This window comes from Centruroides vittatus, unplaced genomic scaffold (genome assembly GCF_030686945.1).
Source record: "Centruroides vittatus isolate TY-2023 unplaced genomic scaffold, ASM3068694v2 contig_979, whole genome shotgun sequence".
Taxonomy (NCBI): Eukaryota; Metazoa; Arthropoda; class Arachnida; order Scorpiones; family Buthidae; genus Centruroides; species Centruroides vittatus.
Window position 1 is genome coordinate 1,003,752 of NW_027122650.1, and position 27,639 is coordinate 1,031,390.

Consider the following 27,639-nt stretch of genomic DNA (forward strand, 5'->3'; position numbering starts at 1 on the left):
CTTGGCTCTGAGTGATCTTTTCCCAAAATTGAAGGACTTTTTGGCCGTGAATCACTATGGAAGTGAGAACGAACTGAAAGAGGCCATTAATAGCTGGTTCAAGAACTTGGCAGTAACTGAGTGTGCAGAAGCATAGAAAAGCTGATGATACGCTATGACAAATGTTTAATTTTGTATGGCGACTACGTAGAAAAATAGCTAAGTTTCATATGTGCTGAAAATAAGTTTTGTTTCATTATCTTAAATAAAAATATCTAAAGAAACAAACATTCTTTACTTTTAGAATTACCTTTGTATAATATATTATATATATATATATGTTGATTATAATTTAATTCAATTTTAATTTATCATGAACTACTTACTGTAAACACAGATTTGGATTTTTGAATTTTTAAATTCCAAACATGAACTGTGCCATTATTTCCCCCAATTCCAAGTATTTGAGGATTATTATTTGCAAATCTTGCATAAGTGTGAACTATCTATAAATATTATAAGCATGAAATAATGATGGTTTTATAAAATAAATATCAATGAGAAAAATTATATACATAAATACAGTACATGTAAGTAAATATTGCTTAAAAACATTCCATATTTATTATGCAAATATCTGTTATAATTTTCATTGTATAAAATATAATTACTTCAGAAATTAATAACAAAACATGGTCATTTTATTTCATCACCAATATAAAACATTGATATCATTTTTATTGCAAAACTATGAATCAAATATAAATTAACAATTCAAACATTTCAAAATTCTGGTACCAGATAATTTTTATTTAAATAATAGTAAATTTTTAAGTATAAATATATAATAAATACTGCTTTTGTTTTTTTCTACAAGTAAAGTTATATAAATAATTATAACAAAAAAACAAATGAAAGTATAAAAATAAGTTATCAAAATTTGATTTAAAAGGTAAATTTTTTAAATACTAACAATTTTATATATTGAAATTAAATTTATGAAAAATGTTTGTTTTAAAATTTTGTAGTTTGTTAAAAAATATATACAGAAATTCTCTTGATAAAATTTTATGAAAAACTTTCAAAAAATTAATGTTCAGAGAATTAAAAAAAACTTTCAGTTAAATAGAACACTGAACTATAGCAACATATGTGCATATGCAATCTTTCAAAACTTTATACATACAAAATAAAATATTTAGCATAAAAGGATATTTTTTTTGTTTTATTTATTAAGAAGAGAGCATGTCTTAATTAAAATCTACAGGATATAAATGATATTTTGAAGGAATCTCATTATAAATAAAGTTCTAATATTGTATGTGGCATTAAATATAAGTAATAAAATTGCAAGAAATAATTTACAATAAAAATATAAACTTTCATTATAAAGTAAATTTGTATATTCAATATAAATTTACTTTATAATGTTTTAATTCCAATGCAATCAAGACAAAGTGGCTGTACTGTATCTACCTTCTATTCTTGGTATTCATGTATTCTTAAGAATGTCCATTACCTATTCCATTTTAAGTTACATTATGTTTTTTCTTTAATACTTCAAGTGAGATTAAATAAATTTAGTGTTTGTTATAAAATTCAAATTGTTAAACTTTTCCCAAATATCTGTTTAGTATGTAAAGAACTGAACACATCACATTTTCTTTTAAAATGTAAATTTTACCAGAGATTGAGGTTAAAGTATTTTGGGCAGGAGTTTTGCCAGATAACAATTGTTATTTACAACTTTCTAAAATATCTTTAAAAACTAACTCAACTATTTATTTTTGTTATAATCATTTAACTTATTTATTATAATATTCATTTTTTGATTGATTTAAAATAAGACTGTTTTCTAAAATATTTGTATAAATTATGAAACTTTGTTCTAAATATTCTTGTGTTTGTATTATTTATAACAATCTTATTGTAATCTTTAGTAATTTTTATAACACATTGTATTTTTGTTCTGTACTTTATAATATAACTTCCCTAGATAAATGAAGATTTCTCCTATGTTAATAAAGATTAATTGAATGAAAATATAAAGGAAAATGTTTTTATTTTGTAAATTATTTCACAACTTATTCAGTTTTTAATTAAGACAAAAAATGAAGCATATACAATATAGACCAAATATCTGGCTTCCAGAAATCCAGAGTTACTACAAAACTTGCTATTTTTGAAACTGGTTAGTTTTGGATTTGATAGGCTGTAGTACAGCTGTAGTTCACCTTGCAACTGCTTTGTTTTAGTTTCCATGGCACCATGTTTTAATGTGAGGCTGACATAGTGTGTTAAATATAATTTCACTTTTAATTTTTCCATTGTTTATTTTACATTTTAGTATATATTTATCCTGTGTCCAAAAAATTGGAAAATCCAAACTTCTGGTCCCAGGTTTGCTGGATATTTGGTCTACTTTATATAAAACAACTTTTTATTAAGTATAATATATCTATTTACTTACAAGACTAATAAACTAATCTTGCTATTTACTTACCCCTAAGTTAATATCAATACTATCAGCCTTCGAATTTTTAATGTATGTTGTTTTAACAACTTCTCCATTTTTAGGCACACTCACAAGATGTGACAGTAAACCAATTAAGAATTACAAAATATAATTTATGATTATACTTTATATAAACATTAGTGTGTCCCCCATTTCTCGGCAATTGATGAATATTAACCCATGCCGTCTTGAGTGTCAATGTGTCAAAAACACTTCTGGACATACTGCACTTCACTCAGCAGACCTGGATTAGTCATTACATGTGGAGCACTGTCAGTTTGTGTTCAGTTTCTGGCTGTACTAGATGTATTTGTGTATCTTCACACTAACATTATGTCATATAAATTATGCAGTTCCAAGAATAGTGTGTTTTTACAACATACAAAATAAGAGGTTAAGCTAATTATGAGAATAAATGAGAGTGTGAATCTTGTAGATCTGAGTGCATGATCTTTTTGGAAAAAGTGAGAAGGCTTTGCATCGTGCTTAATGGATGGAAAGAGCAATTTATTCCCTAAAAATGTTTCTCTTAAGGTCAGAATTTAAACTATCCATCAGAGAAGAAGCTTTACATGATATTTCTCTATTTATTGTAATAGTTTACATTAAACCATGGCTTACGTGCAATGCAGCTGTAAAAGCTCCCTAATCAAGATTTCTGTTTCTTGATTAGGAGCTTTTATATAGTGACATTTACAACTATTTCTACAGCAGCTTTAAAGAAGCATAACCAACACTTGTAGGCATTTATCTGAAGAACTTCAAACTGAACTCTTCATTCAATTAAAATATAAAATATTGTTATATTTCAATTCAAAGAAGATTCTTTTCTCAGCTACAAATAAATACAAATTTTCTCCAGGAATGTCCTACAATGTGGAAAAACAACACTTCATATTTAGCAGCCCAAAGGACAATTAACATGTTAAGAATTGTAAAAGCCTCCACTGAAAGAGCTGTTAATCTGACTATTGGATGGATTAACATCAATACCTATTACTATCAATACTATCAGTCTTCAAATTTTTATTGATTGTGAATAAAGGACAAAAGGAGTTTGCATTGCATTGTGTACAAGACCATCGAAGGCTATATCCAAATTGCAAAAAAAAAAAAAAAAAAAGCATTGAAGAGAAAGTATGCACAGCAATTTCTAATCTTGTAATGAATGTTACAGACACCTACTAAATCAAAAACTTAATAAAATGTTATATTTCTTAGTTATTGATTTTTAGTGTTGCTTAATATCCCCAAGTGAATTATTCTTCATATTCAAGTTTCAAGCTCAAGTCAGCATGGTTAATTTCATCCTATTGAGATGTGACTTCATATTTGAGTAATTCTGATCAAATGCAAAAAACTTAGAAAGTGGACACAAACATTTTGACAAAAAATTTTTTTGTCAAAATAAAGAACACTTAATATATACATATAGCTATACAGTTACAAAATGGTATTACTGAAAATCCAAATCAACTTAAAAATACTTTAATGCAGTAAATAATCAAATGTATAATAATATTCACTAGTGATCTTTATAAATTAAAGCCAAATGATTGCTGGATTATATCAGGCTATATTACTACTACTATTAATTATTTGGCTTTAATATATAACTACAGGTTTTAGATGTTAATATTTGACATTTATAAAAAAATTTCTCCTTATTTATGATAAATAAACATGGAATACAATTTTGACGAAGAACAATACAATTTATATATAATTCTAAAGTATTGTAATGTTCAATTGATGCAGTATAAATTTGTATTTATAAGTTACATATATGTCAACATATAGTGCTTATACAGTAATTAAATAAAATATATCATGCAATGAAATAAGCAAACAAGCAATACATATTTAATGAACATTAACTATTAATTAATTAGTAGTTAATTAATGTTTATTATAGTTAATTAATTAATTAATTAACTGTAATAAACATTTACAAACTAAAGTTCATTTATATTGTCAGGTTAGACTTACCACTTTAAGAGAAAAATCTCAATCATGGAAAAGGAATTTGAAGAGATAATTATGTAACATAATTCATTCATCAAAAAGAAATAAAACTAAAAATATAATGGTATATGGCATGATGATATATTGGTATTGGTCATTTATATATAAATGATCAATACCAATTTTTATGTAGAAAATACATTGTATAAAATTAACATATTGGTTTGGTACACTGGTACTGTACATTACAAATGGTTTTGTAACTCAAATATTCTAGAAAAGATACAAAGAATTTACATAAATCTAAATTTATGTAATTTATAATATAGCTATATATATATATATATACTAATTAATTACAAAAAATTACAAAGAAAAGGATATAATCTGGACTCCAATTCAAATTGCGTATGGAAGACGAATATGGAGAAAACCGATGTGCAACTACATATGACAATGAATCCCAGATCTTTATGTCTTCACTACAGGAAGCAAGTTTTGCTGACATTACAGTTGCCATTTCAGTAATTCTAAAAATAAAAATATATATTATCAAGTGTTTAACAACATTAAAAAATAGTAATATGACAAAATACAAAATATTGGTATCACTAAATTGTCTAAGTAAATATACACACTCAAATACCTATGGCATCTACACACATTTTAAAGTTGTAAAATGTTCCTCTTATTTAAAGACTTTTCAGTATTTAACTTCTCATTTAGACATAAATAACACAAAATAATATTTGAATAATTCACAGATGGAATTTAACTGCAATAAACAAAATTTGTTATATTCACTTGTTTAAATTTGACTGTTTTCTTTAGAGTTGTAATATTTATTTTGAAGGATTCAACAACTTATAAGCAGTTCATATTTTTAAATTATTATTATTATTCTACAAATATTTTAAGATAAAAGCTAACTTAATTATTGTATATAATTATATGATATACAGCATACCTGAAGTATTAGTAACACAATATCTCTCTTTTTATCCTTAGTTTGTTTTCTTTTTTAAAATAATTATTATAATTATTTAAATGCCTAATTAATGTTAAAATAACAACACTGTTTTAGAAAACTGAATTCAAGTACAAATCTCAACAAATATGAACACCAAAATCTCATGTCAGGAATTAGACCCAACTTTTTTAACATTGTTTTGGCATTCATAGCTTTATTTGTAAAACATTAATTGCTCTTAAATGTTTTCTAATTTAACTTGAATCATCTTGAAAAAAAACATTTAATAGAATGCTTAAAATCAATGAATGCTTTCAATTTAAAAGTCTATTCTTTTCTTGAACTTTAGATTCATATTAAAATGTTCAAAATGTTGAATTATGTTAAACTGAAATATATTTAGGAAACAATAAGCTTATGTCTATTTTTAATAAATTACTATTTTCATATTTTTTGCATTAATTTATACTAAAGTTTTCTTCTGGAATTTTATATAGTCTCAAAAATAAATAAAACAAAGCACAATTAATTTCAGAAATTTATTTATTAACAGTTATTAAATTGAATTAAATAAAATATTTTATTTATATAATAAAAATTTATGAATTAAACTTGACTTAAATCCTAATAAATTGCATTAAAATTATCATCATCAGAACAATTTAAATGTGATGTGTAATCTTGTATTTATAGTATTTTCTTAAATAATTAAAATTCAAATGTAAATTAGTAGAACATACTAAAATTTTTTAGTGTAACTATTACATATAAATTCCATTGAAGAATTTATCATCATTCTGCAGATATAATGGTAAAATATGTTAAGGTATTATTTCTACTTGTTAGATTATTACTTTGAATCCTATTTCTGATGTGGAAATTGTTAATTATTTAACATTAAGTTTTTAATATATAATTTATTGTTAATATTTTTTTTTATATAAGATGTCTACAATAAGCATTCAAAATGACTTTATGATTTATAATTTTAATGGAGGTTTTACAGATTGTAATTGACAGATTTGGATGTACTCTAAAGTCAATAGTGTGCTGACATAAAAACAACAACAAAATCTTCGAACTTACATTTATAATAAAACAATAAATTATGGGAAGATGATTATCATTAAAATTATAAGTATAACCATGAAAAAATCAATCATAAATACCTTCATTGAAAAGAATTATTTAATAAAATGCTTATGATTTAAATTTAAAGAAATATATGAAATAAAATTAATATAAATATTTAAAATAGATTTATTGTTTATAACATTACATTGCAAACATGATTAGAACATAATAATACAAATAATATATTGCAAGAAGAGAAAAAACAAGCAAAAGTTTGATAAATATTAATCAGGATAGATACAATGCACTTTATTTATTTCTATAGAAGATAAAGCAATTATATCATTGTACAGTATATCTTCAATGAAAATACTTTAAAATAGCAAATAAAGAAGAAATGCAAATATTCAGCATTCGACAAACAGCAAACATGCGGATCCACCCTAATACATTCCATTATCCCTTAGTTCTTTTCAGACACCGGGTATCATCAATAATTTTTTTATATTGTGTTCTTATTTATCAAGAGTTATTGTTACACTGATTCATCACACACTACGCTCATTCAATAAGCATATCATCCAATGAGAAAATTTTAACTCACATTATTCATCTCCAATTTCTATTTTTGAAGTATCAATTATCTTGATAAGAATTATAAACAGAATCAAAAATTAAGTTTACACAGAAAACTATAATTAATTTAACATTATACTAATGAGTACTTCATACTAACAACTGCTCAGTATCAAATGTATTCAAATATGTTATTACCTTTAAGTTTATTATTTGCTCTGTTAAGTAAAACTAACATCTGAAATTCTATATATTTTGAATAATAAACATTTGGAATTTCAGACTAATTACCTTTCAATATTTCATACTTTTTATCATAAATTGTTCGAACACGTGTAATTAATTACTAATATAGAAATATAACATCTTCCAATTACATAATAATCAATTACATTCAAAATAACCTGTCAGATGCCATATGACGTTACTCGCCGGATTATTTTTATTCTCGGGATAAAGTGACCTTTCGATAACTTGTAAACAACTCACGTTCACACTAAATAAAGAAAATACGCAAATAAATTTCACTCACCGTTACTTTTATTATTGAAAATAAAAAAATATATTAACATTGTCCATTTACTTATTTTCAAATAATAGCGACTATACCGCCGCCATTTTAATTGGTTCATAAAATCGATCGATATAGGAAAATTATATACAATATATGTATATTAATATAAACTTTCGATGATCCGGAGAAAATTAGTAATACATATTTATTGAAAATAAATATTAATTTTTATAAATAATTAGTAAAAATGTTTAATTTAAAATTTTAATAGTTGTGAGAAGTTAGAACCGGAGTTGAAAATAATTCTAAAATTAGAAAAATTTCTGGATAAGTAATCTTTGTTTTATTTTTATTATACGTAACTATCGATTTTATAAATTAATTTCACTAAAATTTATTGTATTTTCGAAAATTATACATCAATATAACTTATGACGTCATAGTTTTTAAATCAAATTTAAAATACTGGAATTAGCTTTTTCTTAGTTGTTGCCGTTTCTAAAATTTAGCATATAAAAATAGTTCTTACGAAAATTGAGTGTTTAATATAAATAAAAAACTTTGGTAGCCAATTTTATTCGTTTATCGGAATAACCCGAAGTTATCTTTGAAACTCGTGTTGTGCAGTTTTTGTGATTCAAATGTCGACGAGAGTATAAATAAAATAAAATACAGTATTATCTATATCTTTTAAACATATGATTTCGGATATCTGCGGCCCGGATTGTTACGAAGCTGGCACCGCCAGACTGGTGTAAAAGCCAACAGGCTAGAGTCTCCATATTAACAAAAAAGAAAGAAAGAAAGAAAAAGACTCGTGTAAGAGCGGAGATCGCACGGGTCAAGAAAATCCGAAATAAAATACTTAACCTTCAAAATAGGGGAACAAAATTGTGTCTCCCAAACACACACAGAAATGCATTAGAACATTCATATATACAGAAAAACCGCCTAAGGTTTTTTTTTTTTTTTTTCATTTCTTAACGTTTCAAGGTCCAAAAATGTAAAAATCTGGGAGTGTCATTTTAATCGATCACTACACTTTCCATCTGTGATACATAACAGAGAGAAAGTAAAATACTTACCGATCAGTTTTTAAAATCGGTAGCATGATTTTAATAATCGGCTAAAATGCAATGTATTTTACTGTTTTGTATGAATTCAGCTGTTTTGTATTGTAAAATGCAGTAGAATCTAATAACCAGTGATCAATAATAATGTAATACACGAATACTTACTTTACAATGTTTTCTTTACAAAAAACAAAAAAAAAGAAAAAAAGCGACACTAAAAACTATACCTTTTCATTCTTAAAATTTTCATTCCTGATTGAAAACTAACCATTGTCATTCGCTTTCAGAATTTGCAGTTTGCAAGAGATAAACTGCGTTTGTTTGACCAGATAGCAAGTACATACCTACACGCACAAAAAATTTTAAATGTTATTAATATTTATTACTTAAGATATTTTCTCGAGGTATGAAAGAAAATCTTAATCGTCAGTTATTAAAGTTATAGAAACTTTACTGAAAATTGTCTTGATGGCGATGATATCTGTGTTTGAGGTTATATCTCTAATGTATCTCTTTTTGAATCTACTAACTTTCCGATGCTCCAAGCGCGCGCTTCTTGCACCTGTGTGATTATCCACCACTAGTTGCGAGTTATTCGCCACTGATGGCTGGATAGGCTGAAGATATTCACTTTCGTAAAACATGAATCCAAAGTTGTTTGCCATGCCTCTTTTCTTCTTGAAAATTTCTTAATATGGTTCTAGGACTTCACTTAAAAGCCCACCAGTAGCCAAGCGGTTTCGTTCTCTGAACACTGGGAGTGTGAAGTCCCAAAAACGGGTTAACATTAATTATTTATATTAGAAAATTGTTAAAACGAATGTAGAAAATCGTCCATTGTTAAAAGAGACAAAAGCCGATCAAAGATCGTATTAGACGCGTTAGTCATTTGAAACCGCGACGCATGAAAAAAAGTAGAAAGATGTCGAAAGGCACAAAGAGCCTAATGTAAAATAAAACGCAATAATTGTAATGAGTAATGATTGTAGACGAATGTCCTCCAGTATAGATGGACCTTTGACAAGTCGCTCGTATATGAAATTTAGATCATTAAAATTAGGAAAAAGGGAAAAGTTAATTATGAAAAGGAACATCACATCGAAGCATTAAATTTCAAAAATCTCTCAGACTAGACAACAATGGGGAAAATATGAGCGCAAGTTTCAAAGGTCCATCAATTCTTTCCAACCTGAGTAAACGGAGGGTGTCGAGGTGGTTCTTTCTCGTGACTCGAACAGTGGTCGTTTTTCGCTTAGAAACAAGCGAGGGACCAATCGAGAAGAGAGAAAGGAAGGACGTGGAGCCAATCAACATGAACAATACGAAAAAGAGAGATTGAAGTAATCGCCGAATTGGAAGGACAAGAGACTTTTCCGAGAGGTTTCAAGGGAGACAAGAGGTGTTCCAAGGTGTCCATCGAAAGGTCCGCCGACGCCAACCGACGAGTCGCTGCACCAGCCACTGCCCCGGGGCCTTCTATCGAGCGACGATAGGAAACACATCGGCACAAAAACGTTCGAACATTTACCTTTGTAACGATCTGTGCATAGTGTGAGTTGTTTTATGTTTAAATAAACGGATTTCTTTGTGAGACACTTATTGTCTGTGTCATCTTCCCTCACACCCACACGCGAACGACCCTAGACCATCCTGTCGCGGGATTAACGATTCCCCCCTAAAGGTCGGCGAACTTACAGGAGTTCGGTCATGGGTTCGCGCCTCACCAGAACGGGCTGGTCACGGGCTTTCTCCACGTCTGTAATGCCTGAATAGGGGCCAATTACCCTTAAAAAGACCTCCTAGAAGGCTTTTTCCTAGACCTTAACTTAATAAAACAAGTTTTACTAATAGCGCTAGTCCAAGGCATGAGACGGCCGGATGGCCGAGCGGTCAAGGTGGCAGCCTACCGCTCTGGGGGACCCGGGATCGAATAATCCCCAGGAATTTTTCGGGGGGTGGTCCGTTCGGATATGTCGGGCCCCGTCCCTCACCACCCGGTCGCCCCATTGTGGGCCTGGCCGAACCCATAATGGGCTTTCTAAAAGAGGCCCTCTTAGTGCCCACAGGGCAGAAAGAGTTTAAAAAAAAAAAGTCCAAGGCATGAAAAAATATTTGCATTTATAAGTTGCAAAAAGAATTCTACACACTACGGAAAAAGTTTTTAAGAAAATTTAAAACCAGCATTGCTGTCAATCGGCGTAAAATAAGGGAAAAGATTATATTATGCAATATCGAGCATACTAATTGAAGAAAAATACATAAACAAGTAATTGAATTGATGAAAACAAGGCAATAAACATAACACTTGTGCTATCTGCTAGGTGGAATGCCTCCAGGGGGGACTTTCTATAGGAAATTGGGATGTTAATTCTCTTTCCTTGTGTCCTCTATTGTATAATATAAATAAATTACTAATGTAAACATTTTGGGTTGTATCGTAGTACGCATACTTCGATAAAATTGTTCTTTTATTTAAGTTTTTTTTAAATAAATTATTTCAATAAAATTATTTATAATTTTATAATTCGAACGTTATCTTAAGAATAGAATACAAGCTATTCATTTTATTAATAAATTAAAAAAAAATACAATTAGTAGTTGTAATTTCGTAATTATAATAGTAAAATATAGAAAATGCAAAGCAATAAAGATCAAATAAGCAGACACATCTGTAAAAATTCCGGATTTTAAAATGGTTTACATATCGTATTGATCCGAATACGTTGGACATGTCGACAAACAGACAAGCACATTCTATAAACATTTCAATTACGTATGGCGAATATTTCGTAAACGATTATTGAAATCGCGACCGACAGAAGGCGCCACATTTAACAAACTAAACAAGCGTCGGCTAAGAATGGCGATAGTGGCTTTGTGTTTGTAATTTTTAAAAAGACGAATGCTCGATGACAACTCTAAGCAGATTAACAATAAGTAAATATTAAATAACGTCGTACATTAAATGTCATTCTGAATATCATTAAGTATATACGCAGTCGGTAAGTGTCAAATGTGTAAATTAGAATGTAACCCGGTTATTTTAATAGGCTTAGTAAACTCATTTCGACACAAAAGGTTGCTCTCGTCTAACATCTAAAATTGAGTTAAAATAAGAATACGTTGACCCGCATCCTCTGTCTTAAGCCGTAACAGATTCCGTTTACATCGTTCTGCTCTTATTTCCAGCGCTGAAATTACGTTTGGAGCGTGTATCGATGATAAACAGATAACACATATGATGCGTAAGGACAAATTGTCAAATTTCTTTGATTCATTTTTCTTGGAATATTTTAAATACAAACCAATCTGGAACAGTTTCGGTAATGGCTGGATTGTAATGGATTTTTTAAAGTAATTCGATGCTGAACCGATTAAGATGGTGAATAAAGTGTTAATTATGCAATTTCTGTTTGATTGCAGTTGCATAATGCTTTTGCAAACTCGTTTAGGTTGAAAGAATTCAAAGGATACATTGTTAAAGACATTTTATCTTGTAAGATGTTATGCCGTTAAGTTTTATGATTTGACAACAATGCTACGTCTTCTTTTAGGATTAAAAGTTATAAATTCTGTTATTTGAAGACAATTTGTATTGTATTAAATACTGTAAAATTGAATAGTTAAGGGTTTTGTTAGGAGAAAAGTTGTCATCATTTGTTTTATTTATTTCGAATGAAAAGTTTGGGAAATCTTGTAAGAAAAACACAGTAGTTCGATTAATTATTTCAATTATTTTACTGGGATTTAGAGTATAAAAGTATTCTGTTACGTCTTTCTTAATTCCTAAACCAAGTTATTTTGGTACAGATACAGTGAAACCTTGCTTAACGAGTAAAATTCATTCCAGAGTCTTACTCATAATGCAAAACACTCGTTAAGCGAAACAATTTTTCCCATAGAAATTAATGTAAAATATGATAATGCGTTCCATGCTAAAAAAAATGCTCAAATGTTTTATGTATAATGTTTACTCAAAAAAAATTGTACAATATACACTGTTAAGGAGCATGAATCATCATCATCATCTTTCTTCTAGCATGGAATGAACCATCCTGGAATGAGAATTTGATTTGCAGAAACAAAAAAAAATCACAGCTAATATGTTTGATAAACACTCCAATCGATATGCCAAATTCTTGGGTTATGTAAAGGCTATAATTAAATATTAGAAATTAATTAATTTGACTAGAGGTAGGCAGTTATGTTTCCATCTTATATTAAATTTAATAATTATAAATAGTTAATTTTTAATTCAGACATTTCTAAAATTTAATTTGGAATTGGTCATATCGTTTGGCGTGTTTATTATATAACGAGCTTTGGTTGTTGATGTTTATAAGTAATTGTGTGAACACAAGTTTGGAAAAATATGTGATCACAAGCGACACTAAGATGCTAGCAGAAGGAGATACAGACTGATGGAGCATGCCGTGTGCACACAATTCGGGGACTTCCCCTCTCCTCGTCACTCGTTATGCGAAATATTGCTCGTTAAGCAAGGCAAATTTTTACAATTTGTTTTGCTAGTTATGCGAAATACTCATGCAAGGTTCCACTGTATTCTATTCCGAATTTTGATTGTTTAGAATCACGGCAACCGAGTAACTATGCTAACATTTGACACATTTTTTATTATTCTCTTTAATATAAAAGCATTTTGAACCACAGTCCCAGTGATAGCTCTTTAGTATGAAATCTGAAAAATAATAATACAATAAAATTCTTGTGTAATGGACATTCTCAAGTTATATTCGAATGAGTTTGCATTCACCTATTAGTACTGTACCTATTGTACAATATTACAGTAAGAACTAATGAGAATTACTTATAGAACTAGAACTAATGGGATTAATAGCAAGGTTGTAGCCAAAGTTTTCATCTCTAAAACATGAACGTCAAACGTTGCTTACAAGATAGTGGCACTCGATGTTTGATGTTCATGTTTTAAAGATGAAAACTTCGGCCACAACCTAGTGGTGTAGCGAACATAACTGGCGCCCGACACTTTATTGATGCCCCTCTTCCCCCTCCAGAAACACATATAGTTTGTCTTGGAGACCATTTGGGCGCCCCTCTGAGAGTGACGCCTGGTGCATGATACATCCCCTTGCACCCTCCTCGCTACGCTACTGCCACAACCTCGCTATTATTTGACTGGAAATATTTTTGGAACTTGATTGTAATTTTCTGTCAATTGACTTCTTGTGTTGTTGAAACTCATTTGGCATTACAATATTTGATGAATGATTTGTTGAGGAAATGCTGTCACTGGTGTTAGAGAGAATTTAAAATAAACTAAAGCAGTAGTAAATGTGATTTGTATTGTATTAGAAAATAAATTTTTTAATAAATAATAATGATTACAATTATGTAACTTTATTATAAGCTTTAAGCATGAAAAAAAATTGATCAGGATTTATTTTATGAATGGCTTTCTATTTATTAAATTTATTTTTCCTAATTAAAAAACGGGTTAAATAAATTAAAACAGATATTTAATGAAAAAAAAATTATTTGAAATACTTTTTAGTTTTCTAATGAAGAATTGCATGTTTGAACATATTTAAGTATGATCGAACACACATGATTCTTCATTTTTCATTCAGTTTTACAAACTGAAGGAATTTATAACATATAGTAAGTGAAAGTACTTTCAAATAAATTTTTCAAAATTGTTATTGTTGGCTATGTATTTGAATTCATTTTCTGCTAATCTGTTTTGATCAGAAAAATTTTTAAATACAGTAGAATCTGCTTATTGCAGTCACTAATGATTACATCAGAATTAGCATGTCCAAAACTCAAGTCAATATAAATTTGTAAAACTTTGTTAATTTTAATTAGTTTTGGTTATTGTCATTATCTTCAAGTAAACAAGCATTTTTAAACTTGTCTTTTTAAGGTCTATTTACACACAACAGTGACATGCCAGTACAGTACAGTGCAGTGAATTTTTGTCTGTGGGAAATCGTTGACCTAATTTTAAACCACCCTGTCCAGACTCGTCCGTCACAGTGCTGTGCAGTGGCAGTGGTGTGACCATACTGTGAAAGTACATTTGACGGGAACGATATTTTCACTGATGGTAAATTTTGTTTTCCAATGGATGACTAACATTTAATTGAAATCGTGTATCAACACCCTGTTTCATTGGATTTATCTCATTTGAAATACATGGACATTGAGTACAAAATGAATATTTTCTCTGTTTTGTTTAATAAAATACGAAATGCATGTTGGGACATTCAAAAATATTCAAAAAAATATAGATTCATCATCTCAATTTTTTCTTGTAATTTGAATTGGACAGGATTCGATTTGAATGTTCCATTTCACATGTTGGTGTATTTATTACAATGATATCCTGAGGAAGACCCAGAATGGGTTGAAAACGTTTGAAGATTTATGAACGTGATTAACTGGAGTAATTAAGGTTGTGTCGGATGAATTTTATAGAGTATGAAACTCCCATTCTGTTGATATTTTTTGTCCATGCTTGATGTACCCACTTGCAATGCTTTCTTGATTGCATTTCTTTTTCTTCTTCACCTAAACATATAGCTATCATAGCCAATTCATCCTCAGAAAAGTCCATGATGACTCACCAACAGCACGGTCACGTCACTGTTGTGGGCCTCACTGTGCTGTGCTCATTACTGTGCTGTGCTCGATGTCACTGTCACCAAATGGTCACTGTGCCGGCATGTCACTGTTGTGTGTAAATGGACCCTTACTCTCACTATCGGTGTTTTAAACTTTAAGCATTAATCATTGTAGTCATTATTTGTTTGCAGTATAATTGTTCAAATTGCTTGCATTTTACAATTATAGACTGGATGAATTAAATTAATATTCTTTAAGAAATTTTTAAGTTAAATATGTTTTAATAAATACTTTTAATCAGTGGCGTAGTTACAGTTCTCCGGGCCTGGTGAGGAACCAGATTTGTGGGCTGAAAAAATTTTCGGCAGGGGCGTCCTTTTTCCGTAATGGTAATCAGGAACGTCCAAATGAAAACAAGTAATTTTTTCTATAAATTTCAGCTTTTGAATTTATTTATTCCGTTAAAAACATTGTGTTTAGATGTTCAATTTCTTTCGTTTGATGAATGATGTGTTAGGTATTTTTTTGTTTTGTTTATGTAAACGGACTAAAATATTTTTGTGTAGTGGTTTATATAGTGTATAACTAGATTACAGTTGAGTTGCTGGTTTTCCTGTGTAATAGGGGTCCCAGCTCGAGCATCCAAATGCCAAATTTTTGCTTTGTTCTGATTCCCGTGAAAATTTTTTTGGGTCTTTTTTCTTGTGATTTTGAGGCCCCCATGGACCTATTGCTTTCCAGGGGCCCGATGCGGACCGCACCTACCGCATTCCCTAGCTACGCCACTGCTTTTAATACCAATCAATTAAACCAGAATTTTCACTAATGTGTTCTTATTTATTCATCCCATTTAATGGGTTACAGTTATCAGTGAGGAGTTGTTATTAGTATAAGGGAGTTCTAAATCGATTACAATAAACAGGTCTACTATGCTAAATTAACACTCCAACGTAATTCCAAACTATTTATTGACCTCTGCTATTTTGGAGTTCATGAACACTTAGCTATGTACAGTACCTTTTTATATCCTAGTACAGCAATGGCAAACCTTTTCCTTAAGGTAGATCAAAATGTACTAACTCCAAATTACAGGTCAGATATTTAATTTGAGTAATTAAAAATAACAACAAAAATTGCTTACAAATTTTACTTTACTTAACTTAACTTATACATTAAAAAATGTATATCAGAAAAATTATGATAAAATCTGTGTACATGAAAAGAAAATACATAAACTCATGTTAATAGGAATTACTAGGGAAACAGTAATTAGTTTGCTTTATAGAAAATTCATTTTAACAATTTTCAGGATCAAGGTCAAGATTGTATAATTTACAAAGTTAAGGATTAATAAGTGAACAAAATCTTTGAATTATAATATTTTTGAATTAATTTACTAAAGTCAAATAAAATTTAAATTTATTTACAAAAAAAATAAAATAATTATCTAAATGATTTTCAAATCAAACAAAATGAAGAGGAGACAGTATTTGCTGTTTGTGTAGAGCAGTATATCAGAGTGGTTAAACAAAACTAAAAGAAATCTGGATTTTTTTCTGTTAAAGATTGATTGAAAAAGTAAAAAATATTTTTTGGTGACAAAAGAGTAAAAAAGGAGCTAAATTTAGTGCTAAGTAGCCAAACATGGCATCACTGTATGCACCTTTGATATGCAAACTAGCATGTGTTTGCATGGGACCACATTCATGTAAAGGGCTGAACATCCTTAAACTTTAATCTCTATTTTCTGAGGACAGTAGAATGGTCTGCTAAAACTAGATGTTCGAATTGTTGTACAATCGGAAGTTGAACTTGTTTTTTGCTTACTAGGAGATGAAAATCTATTCTACTCACAAGGGAAACCTGGGAAGTTGTCATCACCAATTTCGACAAAATTTTGTGGATGTGTAGTATTTACTTGTATTTAAACTCAAATTAAAGTCGCAGGACCCACTATTCAAACATTCTCGAAAAAATCACAATTAAAGTTTCTCTAGAACAGGGCTTAAACTATGGGTCACGACCCATTTGGGGTTGCTTAGCGAAATCTTGGGGTCGCGAGATTTTAATGCAAAATATTGAAAATAATTTGTGAGAGTTTGAAAATGTTCTTCTGCCATTCAACACCACATATTTACATGAAATTACTTTTTCAGCTTTGCCCAATATTCTCTTTTATTTATGTTATTGCAAAAAATGCAGTTTTGATGAAAAATAGAGTATATAATTTTTGTAACTATAATAAATACAATTTTTCAACTTTTTGTGCAATTTTTAATTTTATATTTTTGTATGTTTTTAAACAAATTCTAAAACTATATTTTTTCATATGTATACAGGGTGGGCCAACGAAAACGAAACGGCAGAGTGTTCGTGTTCGTCCAAGCAAATCGCTCGGACAGGTCGATTTTATTCTCGAGGGGACATCTTTTGCAATAAAGTTTTTGCGAATCTGAATATTAACTAAACAAACATTTTTTTCGAAATAAATGTTTGTTTAGATAATACAAAATAAATGAGTTTTTAAAATTTTTTGTTGTCTGTTGTATTCAGAATCACAAAAACTTTATTGCAAAAGATGTCCCCTCGAGAATAAAATCGACCTGTCCGAGCGATTTGCTTGGACGAACAGGAACACTCTGCCGTTTCGTTTTCGTTGGCCCACCCTGTATATATTGTTACCTAATCAATAGATCATCACAAAATATTTATATATCTTTATTTTATATTCTTTTTGGGTCGCGAAAAAATCACAATCATAAATGGGGTCGTGAATAAAAAAAGTTTAAGAAGTCCTGCTCTAGAACTATTAATACTTGCACAGAAGTGCCATTTATGTGTTAATGGTGTTGCGTGATTAGTTAAAGCAGTGTTTTTCAACCGGGGTGCCGTGGCACCATGATTGGGGTGTCCCAAAGTTTAGGACCCTTAGGCATTTTCTTGGAAATTTACTTAAGTGTAGTTCAAGATAACTCATTGTCAGTATTTCGACAAAATTAAATGGACTTAAATTTTGATTTTGAACACACAGAAACACTATTTTTGCATTAAAATGCTACTTCAAACTGTCAATTTTTAAAATTTTTTTTCCGGGGAGGGAACTCCCTCCCCGGACCCCACCCCAGCATTGTGCATAATATTCGTTTTCACAAAAAAATTCATCTGCCCCATTAAAGTTTCCTTATTCAGATTCTAGATCCACCGCCAGTCAAGGGTGCCACAATTTTTTATTTTTCAATCGGGTGCCACTCAATGAAAAAGGTTGAAAAACACTGAGTTAAGGTGTTGTGTGAAGATTGTTACTATAAGGGTTTGAATCCCATGTGCAACAATTTTTTTTACATTTATAATTTAATCTTGGTTATCGAATTCATGTACAATTTTTAGGCCGTTTTTAATTATTGAACTTTAAATTTATTGATGTTATTCTTTAAATTTTTGTATTCCCTGATATTTTATAAAGTTTTTGCCACAAAAAATATACAGTAGAGACTCGTAAATCGGCACCCCGGTAATCAGAATCGCCGGTAATCGGCACGATTTTCAGTTGGACTGTGTCGTGCTGAATTGAACGTTTTTGATACTAAATTTACTTCTAAAGTATAATTTTCATGTTTTTATATTCTTCAATATATTTATTTTGTTTCTACAAAATGCAGAAATAATTTTTAATGATACGATAGCCTCGATTATTATTATAAAAATTTTCGTTAGGCTTAAAATTGACGAAAATTCAACACGAAGCGACACGCACCGGAGAAAAATTTGAACATCGGACAGGTTAATATATTTTTTCGTACATAAACCGTAATTGGAACAAATCCCTAATCTGAACAACCCCAGTCTCCAATTGATTCCGATTTTCGGTTCACTACTGTACATGCAATAAATACTTACAATTACTGTTTCACAAGAATATGACATTTTGGGTGGTATTTATCATAAAAACTGTTAAGACTATAATGGTTTGGTGCACTATGCTCAAATTATCATTGCTACTTCATTTGCACAATCTTTACATTTTGTTTTAATAACAGATGGTGGGAAATAAACTTCATTAACATTTTTGAAGATATTTCTTTCTCATGCTATTTGAGTTGCAAACCATGCATATTTTAACACGTCACAAAAAACTAGAGTGCTCAACTGGTTGTGAATTAGAGTTTATTTTAATAGCATCTTTACAATTGCCTACTGTATTTCTCTATCAGTTTTAAGGAGATAGCTACAGTGTCTAGTGCTCATTGATGCCATTGAAATATCCATATATCTCACAAACCAATTGCAGTATAAGTAAAAATGTCTTCTGTAAACATTGTCTGGAATGCTTAATATTTTTATTTATATTGTCCATCATTGAGGTCACTGGTGAATGAAAAGAGAGAATTGTAGTTGTGAACTTTGATTAGCTTCCCTTTCTACATCAAAGGACCCACCCATTGAACTCCAGCTGTGCCTGACTTCTGGTAAAACTGAACTGTCCAAGCAGAAAGCATAATCTTTTTTGTCTAATTTTTTTTCCTGATTAAATGTCTAATATATTATATACAGTATATATAATATATTTTTTGCTGGAAAAAGTACAGATGGTGTTGAGTTGCTTATTGTAATATTTTCCAATCCTTACATATGAAATGCAGTGGCGTGCCGTGACATTTGATGATAGGGAAGCTGTGTTTCTGTAAGAAGCCGACTTTCAGGGGCAATCAATTAATTGCGCGTCAGGGCCCGTTCGTATTCGTTTGTTCGATAAGCCAGTAAAAACCGTATACTTCTTTAAATGTATATTTAATAGATTATCTGACGTACTTAATAAATAAAAAAGTTCAATATAATTACCTCCGTTATTAGATTCAATAAATTTCCTACGCCCTCTAAATGCCAATTCTCGCTTTGAGAAAAAACATATAACATCTATTAATTTAGATATATCTATAAATTGTAATTATCTTATAATTTTCAATATTTATTTTATATTGTCTATCAATGTTAAATTCTATTCCTCTTTGATTTCCAAATTGCTTCAATTTTACGAAAGAATCGTCATTCGTCATAAATTTTATCGTCAAAATGTCGAAATTTTTTGTTGACGTATTTATATTTAATTTAGGCATTGGTCTTTCTCTTTTAATAATGTTTTCTTTTTCATTATATGGTCTTGAGCCAAAACTTTTTTAAAATAAATTTTTGAATCACTAGCCACGATATAAGGGCTAATATTAAAATTATCAGAAAAACTTACTTGGTAAAACAAAATGTGTGACGAATACATACCTAGTACATACCTAGTACAAAACCATACGTAATACATACCTAGTACAAAAAATTCTTCAATTGTACGAATATACTTTTAAAGAAACTTATAATTAAATATAACTTTGGGAAGAAACGTACATAAAAATAACAAAATGTTCTTTACTTTTTAAATCTTAAAACAATCCACTTAGTGAAATACTGTAGCTCCCTACGAGTGGCTAATGATGGAATCAGAGACGGTCCAGGTAGGTGTGTCCGTGCCAAATCCCGAGGGTGCCGATATCGGTCAATGTCAAATGCCTCTTTTGTCGCGTCACTAGTATATCTCAAAGGACGCGACGGGGCCGTTGTAAATTTTAAACGTTCCTCACCATAGATGTAAATATGTTAAACTTAATAGTCATTTGTTTTCTAACTACTGCAATTCGTTTTAGTACCAGGTGTACACGGAAATCAGTTTCCCACTGTACTGAGCAAGTGACTGGTTCGGTTAAGCTTTTGTTTAAGTAAAATTCTGGCTCTTTCAGTAGGGTTTTATTTATGTCCCCATTCCCTAATCTCTTAATTATTTAACTACTTCTTAGTAGAAATAAGTCAAAACCAGTTACTTTGTACTTGAATATCTGTAATCTTGGGAAAACATTGGAAAGACAAATTTTTATGACAACCGATACTTAGATCGTACATTTAAGGAAAATAAATTCTAGAGCTTTTTTTGTACCATTGTACTGTACGTCTCATTCATTAAATTTGGTTGTAAATGATGATGCCAAAGTAACAGTTAATTTTTTAACATTATACAAGAATTGTACACGTTTTTTCTGCATTCCCTTACAGATGGGACATACTATAATCGTAATATCACCGGTTTAACATTGAAACCCGTAAGTAATATAAGATGGGAGAGCAGACTAAATACAGAATAAATATATCAAATATTTTAATGGATTTTTTTAAACTCCTGTCAACTATTCAGAACTATCATAAAAACATGCCAGTAAACTCCTATCGGTTGGGTTAAGTTATAAATCTAGTCTAGAGTGGGCAACCTTTTTTATAACACGGGCCAGAATAAATTATACGTTTTTCCGCGGGCCGTAGTAGTTAATTGACGCCTTTTTGTGACTCGTAATTTTTTTAGTCTGCAAATATGAAATAAATAAATAAAAAGTTTATACTACATTTATTTCTCTTATCGTTTTCGAAAATTACAAAGAATTGGAAAATTAACTATTAATTAGTTATTTTTCCAATTTAATAATCTATTAAAGATCTCGCGGGCCGGATAGAAACTTTTCGCGAGCCGTAGCTGGCCCGCGGGCCGGGGTTGCCCGCCGTTGATCTAGTCTACTCGTGATTCACGTAATCGGGCTAGGGCGGCCGAATATCTAGCAGGCAGGCGGCTAAACAGCCCACAACCGGTCCGGGATATAAAATTAGAAGCTTTATGTGTGAAGCATCCACCAGCTAAACCGGGTGACGTTGGTGTTCTGTAAAGCGCATGCGCCAATGCCTATATAATCTGGCTGCTTGGAGACTGACCCAGTTTCGACATTCCTTCCGCCACCGAATTATTCGAATATACAATAGCAATGTTATCGTTTTTTTTCACATGTAGTATAGAAATTTGTAAAAGATACATAATGCAGGTATAATAAAATATTAATTTTAATTAATTCAAAGTACGTTAAAATATGAAAATTTATATTTTATAAAATACAAGGGAAGGTCATTAGAAGGTGGAATCGGCACTTCCATCGCTTCCAATGACGGCACGCCACTGATGAAATGTAATATAAATGTATTGATATGAGTAATATAAGAACCATTATGTTAAATACATTATGTTAAACAATATAAAATGTGATTATAATGTTATATGTATTTTCTAAATATGGAATGATCAAAATAAAAAATAAATGTTCAATGACTTTAAAAACTGTACATTTAAAAATTTAATAATAATATGATTAAATTATAAATGTAGAAGAATTGTGGTACATGGGGTTTGAACTGAATAGTAATGCACTTCACATGATACCTTAACTAATCACCCTATGCCATTAACACACAAATGATACTTCTGTGCAGGTATTAATAGTTCTAGAAAAACTATAATTGTGATTTTCTGTCTGGGTAGCGGGTCCTGTGGCTTTGGTAGAGTTTAAGTACAAGTAAATACTACATGTTCACAAAATTTTATTGAAATTGGTGATGACAATCTCCTGGGTTCCTCTTGTCAGAATAGAACATTTATTACAATTTCAATATTCATATTGAAAAGTATAAAAAATACTTTTCAATATGAATAATAAAAACATTATTGGAAATATTGTAGGGTTATTTCTTGGGGATTGAATTCTGGTAAAATTTTTTGTTTGCTTCATTGCCAGAAAATTAATGTTGTGACAGTGTTGTTTTGCCAAGGAAATGGCAAAAGTGACTTTAATGCAAGAATTTTCTTTATTCATGTTTGTTTTAAGGCAAGTAATATGATTATAACAGGACCAAATATTTTGTTTAATAGGAAATTGCTGCTGTTTATTTGATGTAATTTTTCTATCTGAGATTCTTAATTTAAGATTTTTTATGACAGCTTTAGGACCATACTTTCACAACATAAAAAATATTCAATACATTTTAAAACTTTTGCATAATTGAAAGAAACCTAATACTTTCTAAACATTCACTGTGGGTAGCATGAAATTGCTGTGCAGGTCACAAGGTTTTTCATTGCTGCCCTAGTACTTTTGAATTTATCTTCAGAAAGACAATTTTCAGATGAGAAATTTAGTGAAATTATCATCTTTTGATAATTTAATAATTTATGTATTTTTCATAAATATTTGGGCTGCAATTGGAAAAAATTGTAGACCTATAAATTCCCACTATCATCCGTCTGTCTTTTCTTAATCTCAAGAATAGGGTTAGATAGATGAAAGTGTCGTTGATCCGGAAAAAGTGGAGAGACACACAGACGAAACACATTGTAGTGATTAAAACATCTTTAATTGATCAAGTGATTAATATACGTATAAGTCCCTGCACAACTGTGGAGAGTAACGTTCGTTCGTGTCGACAGATTGCAGTCGGAATAAAGAAGAAGGGTTGAAGACGAAGAACCATAAAACATTTTACGGTTATTGGGCAGGTCCCACAAGTAGGTCAAATTGGTTTGCGTCGGTTGTACTGACACCCCCCTTCAATTTGATATTACGGTGGATATTTTATGGGTCCAATACCCATGTCGGTGATGCACGATCGATGCTTGTTCGAAAACAATGGTTTCATTAGGGCGTCGGCCGGCATCTCGCTGGTCTGTAGATATTTGATGTCTACGTCTTTGCGTTCGAGAGCCTCCCGGATGAAATGATGTCGTATCCCGATATGTTTTGTGCGAGAGTGAAAAATCGGGTTTCTGGCAAGTTTTTGGGCGCTCTGGTTGTCGTCGTATATCGTTACGGGATGATTTGGGCTTGAGTTAACATTGCAGAGAAGGTGCTTAAGATAGATTGCTTCCTTTGCTGCTTCGGTTAATCCGATGTATTCGGCTTCAGTTGAGCTGAGTGCGACGGTACGTTGTTTTCGTGATTCCCAGCTCACTGCTGCTCCTGCGAGCATGAACACATAGCCTGTGTAGCTACGTCGATCATTCGGACATGCTCCCCAATCGGCATCCACATAGCCTTCTAGTGGTTTACCTGTTTTTTTGAATGTGATTCCGTAGTCGGCAGTACATTTGAGGTAGCGGAGCACTCGTTTTGCTGCTTGCCAGTGAGTCTGATTGTAGCAAGTGTTGAATTGGCTTAACATGCTGACGGTGTAAGCAATGTCAGGGCGAGTACCAACGGCGAGATACATAAGTGTGCCGATAATGTTTTGGTACGGAATTTTTCTTTGCTCACTTTCAGAGAGGCTTTCTTCTACACTCGGTTTTAGCAGTTTGGAATTTCCGTCGAGTGGAGTAGCGATGGGTTTGCATTCTTCCATGCCGAAACGTTTTAAGATGTCTAGAATGTATTGCTTCTGAGACATGGTGATTTCTTTCTTCCCCTCCTTTTCGGTCTGGGAGAATTCGATACCCAGAGCCCAGTGAATTGGTCCCATGTCGCGTAATCTAAAAATAGTGCCGAGTTCAGATTTTATAGTATTGAGCTTCGTCTTGTCGTTGCATGCTATTATCAAGTCATCTACATAAATAGCTACTATAGTGATGTACTGATCATTTTTTGCTATGTAAAGGCAAGGATCGACGGTGATGGGTTGGAATCCCAGTTTAGTTAATTGCGAGTCCAGTTTTTTTATACCACTGACGACCTGCTTGCTTTAGACCGTAGATGGCTCTATTTAATTTGCACACTTTGGGTTTTCCATCTTTAAGTTGCTGTGACCATTTAATAGCTCGTTCTCGTACTGCTTGGAGTTCAGAGTGGTCGTTTATAATGTTCTCGAGTGTTTCATTCAGTTGGCTTGGAATTTTCATGAGGATGTTTTCTTCTATATCACCATTTAAGAATGCCGTCGTAACGTCGAGTTGGTGGACTTCTAAGTCGAGTTCGGCTGCCAGTGCCATGACTGTTCGAATGGAGCTGAGTCGGGCTACAGGAGCGAATGTTTCTTCGTAATCTATACCGCCTTTTTGAGTGTAGCCTTTGGCGACTAATCGTGCTTTGCGTCGCTCTAACGTTCCGTCGGAGTTGAACTTGTTTCGTAGGACGAGTCTGCAGCCGATCGGTTTTCTATTAGGTGGTATGTCAACGATATCCCAAGAATTATTTTCGAGTAATGAGCTGATTTCCTTCTTGATGGCTGCTTTCCATTCGTCAGCTTCGGAGCTGTGTATAGCTTGGTGTAGCGGAATTTCAGCAATTCCAGCAAAGTGGTGAGTGATGCTGACTTGCTCATCGTCCACTTGGTCATTGCCATCTTGTGGATTGATTGGGATCATGTGATATTGTTTCGAGGGTCTACCGCGACTTTTAGTTTTTAATTTGAGCGGTCGTCCCGGTCCTCTTCTCATAGGTGGTTGTTTTTCCCGCATCACAGGAGCTTCTGCCGTTTGCGTGTGGATGTTGGCAGGTTGATGTGGGGTATCAGTTCCTCTGTTATAAACTTCAGTTTGCTGAGTAGTTATCTCTATAGAGTTAGGTCGATTCGTAGTGGTGAGAGAGTTATGTTTTAAATGTGAATCGTTAATGAAGTCTTCGAAGATATCGGCATTTGAAATTTTTTCTGCGAACTTGACATCTCGAGATGTGGTTACGCCTTTTTCACCATCGAGGATGACACGATATGCTTTTGAGGTTTCAGAGTAACCTACAAATGTGCAAGATTGAGCACGTGGATCGAATTTGCCTTTATTGGGATTTTTGTTTAGAATGAAGGCTTTTGTTCCGAAGGTATGAAAATGGCTGACATCAGGAATTTTTCTTTTGAATAATTCGTATGGAGTCTTGCCATCTATGCTTTGAGACGGGGATCGGTTGCGAATGTGATTGGCTGTAAAAATAGCTTCAGCCCAATAGGTGGTAGGAGTGTGTGCATGGATCATCATGCATCGTGCCATCTCTACCAGTGTTCTATTTTTGCGCTCGGCGACTCCATTTTGTTGTGGGGTCCTCGCAGTCGATGTTCGATGCGTGATTCCCTGTCGCTTTAGGAAGGTGCTCATTTCCTTGCTACAGTATTCGCCTCCATTGTCGCTCTGGATGGCTTTGATTTTTAGTCCAGTCTGATTTTCTAGGTAGGCTTTGACGTCTTTTAGTGTCTCAAACAGTTCATCTTTGGTCTTTAGGAAACGTACCTCAGTCCATTGAGTATAATCATCAATAAATGTGACAAAGTAAAGCGATCCTCCAAGAGATCTCTTCCGCATAGGTCCGCATATATCTGTATGAATGATTTCGAGTGGTCGGCTTGTCCGTTTGACATGGGGATGAGGAAAAGGTAAACGTGACATTTTTCCCGCAATGCATGTCTCACACGTATCAAGCAGATCTTCTTTGTCGAATTTGAGCCCAGTGACCCCTCCTCGATCCAACAATTTTCTTAGTGCGGTAGCATGAAGATGACCGAATCTGTTGTGCCAGATTCGTAATCCATTGACTGGAGATTTTTCTTGGGAAACGTAGATTCGATCGTTTCGAGGTAGTACGTAGTAGAGGTTGCCAATACGATCTGCCACTGTGACTGTTGTTCCTTTGAGTCGATGACTCGTGCTTTGAACTTATCAAATATTACTTTATAGCCTTTGTCGGTTATTCTGGAGACTGATAACAGGTTTGTGCGAAGTGATGGCACATGGAGAGTGTTAAGTAGGTCAAACGATCGTTCCTGTGTACCAGTATCAACGTGAATTTGGGCCGTACCAACTGCATCGATGGATATGGTCTGATCATTAGCGAGATCCAATTTTGTGTTAGAGGTAGTTCGCAAGTCTGAAAATTTTCTTTGGTCAGAACACATGTGTGATGTGGCTCCGCTGTCGAGACACCAGGCATCATGTGTCATTCCAGTGTGAAAGGTAGACTCACGTGTGAAAAACGTTCCGCTTTCGACTTTGCTGGATCTCGGTTGGTTTTCTTGTCTCTTCTTTTTACGACAATCTCGTTCTCTGTGGCCAGGTTTTTTGCAAAAATTACATCGCAGTTTCGATCCTTGATAACGGACGGTAAGCGCATCATTGCTTTGTGATTCGCGGGAAGATCGTCCTTCATATTCCTCAAAGATCTTGACTTTTAGGATTTCGAGCTTCGGAAGGTCGTCTCTCGTTTCAATCGCAGTGCGAAAGGTGTCGAAACTGTTGGGTAAGCTGTATAGTAATAACACGGAGAGGAGTTCTTCGTTCACTATAATTCTTAAATCGGCCAGCTTGTCCGCAGTGTCAAGGAATTTGGCAATGTGATCGTGCAGATCTCCTCCTTCATGTAGCTTCGTGAGAATTAAGGTCTTTATTAAGGAGGCCTTTTTTGCTGGTCCCTGAGACTGGTAAATTGATTTGAGTTTGTCCCAAATTTCTCTCGATGTGCGGCAGTTTCGTATATGTTTTAGCTCGGGCGGACTTAACATTAATATCAGACTTGATCTTGCCTTACGGTCGTTTTTTGTCCAG

The 27,639-nt window shown here is 32.0% G+C and overlaps 2 protein-coding genes across 7 annotated transcripts in view; one reads left to right on the top strand and one right to left on the bottom strand.

The window, feature by feature from the left end:
* Window positions 1-27,639, bottom strand: part of LOC136985771 (protein NEDD1-like) — an 85,464-nt gene that overhangs the window by 33,001 nt on the left and 24,824 nt on the right. The window contains exons 1-4 of one of the 3 annotated variants that reach the window (XM_067283117.1): window positions 7,371-7,525; window positions 4,844-4,989; window positions 2,483-2,577; window positions 366-485 (exon numbers count right to left, since the gene is read on the bottom strand). In XM_067283117.1, the coding sequence (XP_067139218.1) occupies window positions 366-485; window positions 2,483-2,577; window positions 4,844-4,979 (351 nt within the window). In that variant the 5' untranslated portion in view covers window positions 4,980-4,989; window positions 7,371-7,525. Of the gene's footprint in view, window positions 1-365; window positions 486-2,482; window positions 2,578-4,843; window positions 4,990-7,370; window positions 7,526-7,611; window positions 7,721-27,639 lie in introns of those variants that run through there. The other 2 variants (XM_067283116.1, XM_067283115.1) reach the window with 2 other exon arrangements.
* Window positions 11,477-27,639, top strand: part of LOC136985780 (methyl-CpG-binding protein 2-like) — an 81,918-nt gene continuing 65,755 nt past the window's right edge. For 2 of the 4 annotated variants that reach the window (XM_067283133.1, XM_067283134.1), the window contains exon 1: window positions 11,478-11,603. In XM_067283133.1, the coding sequence (XP_067139234.1) occupies window positions 11,569-11,603 (35 nt within the window). In that variant the 5' untranslated portion in view covers window positions 11,478-11,568. Of the gene's footprint in view, window positions 11,669-27,639 lie in introns of all 4 variants that reach the window. The other 2 variants (XM_067283135.1, XM_067283136.1) reach the window with 2 other exon arrangements.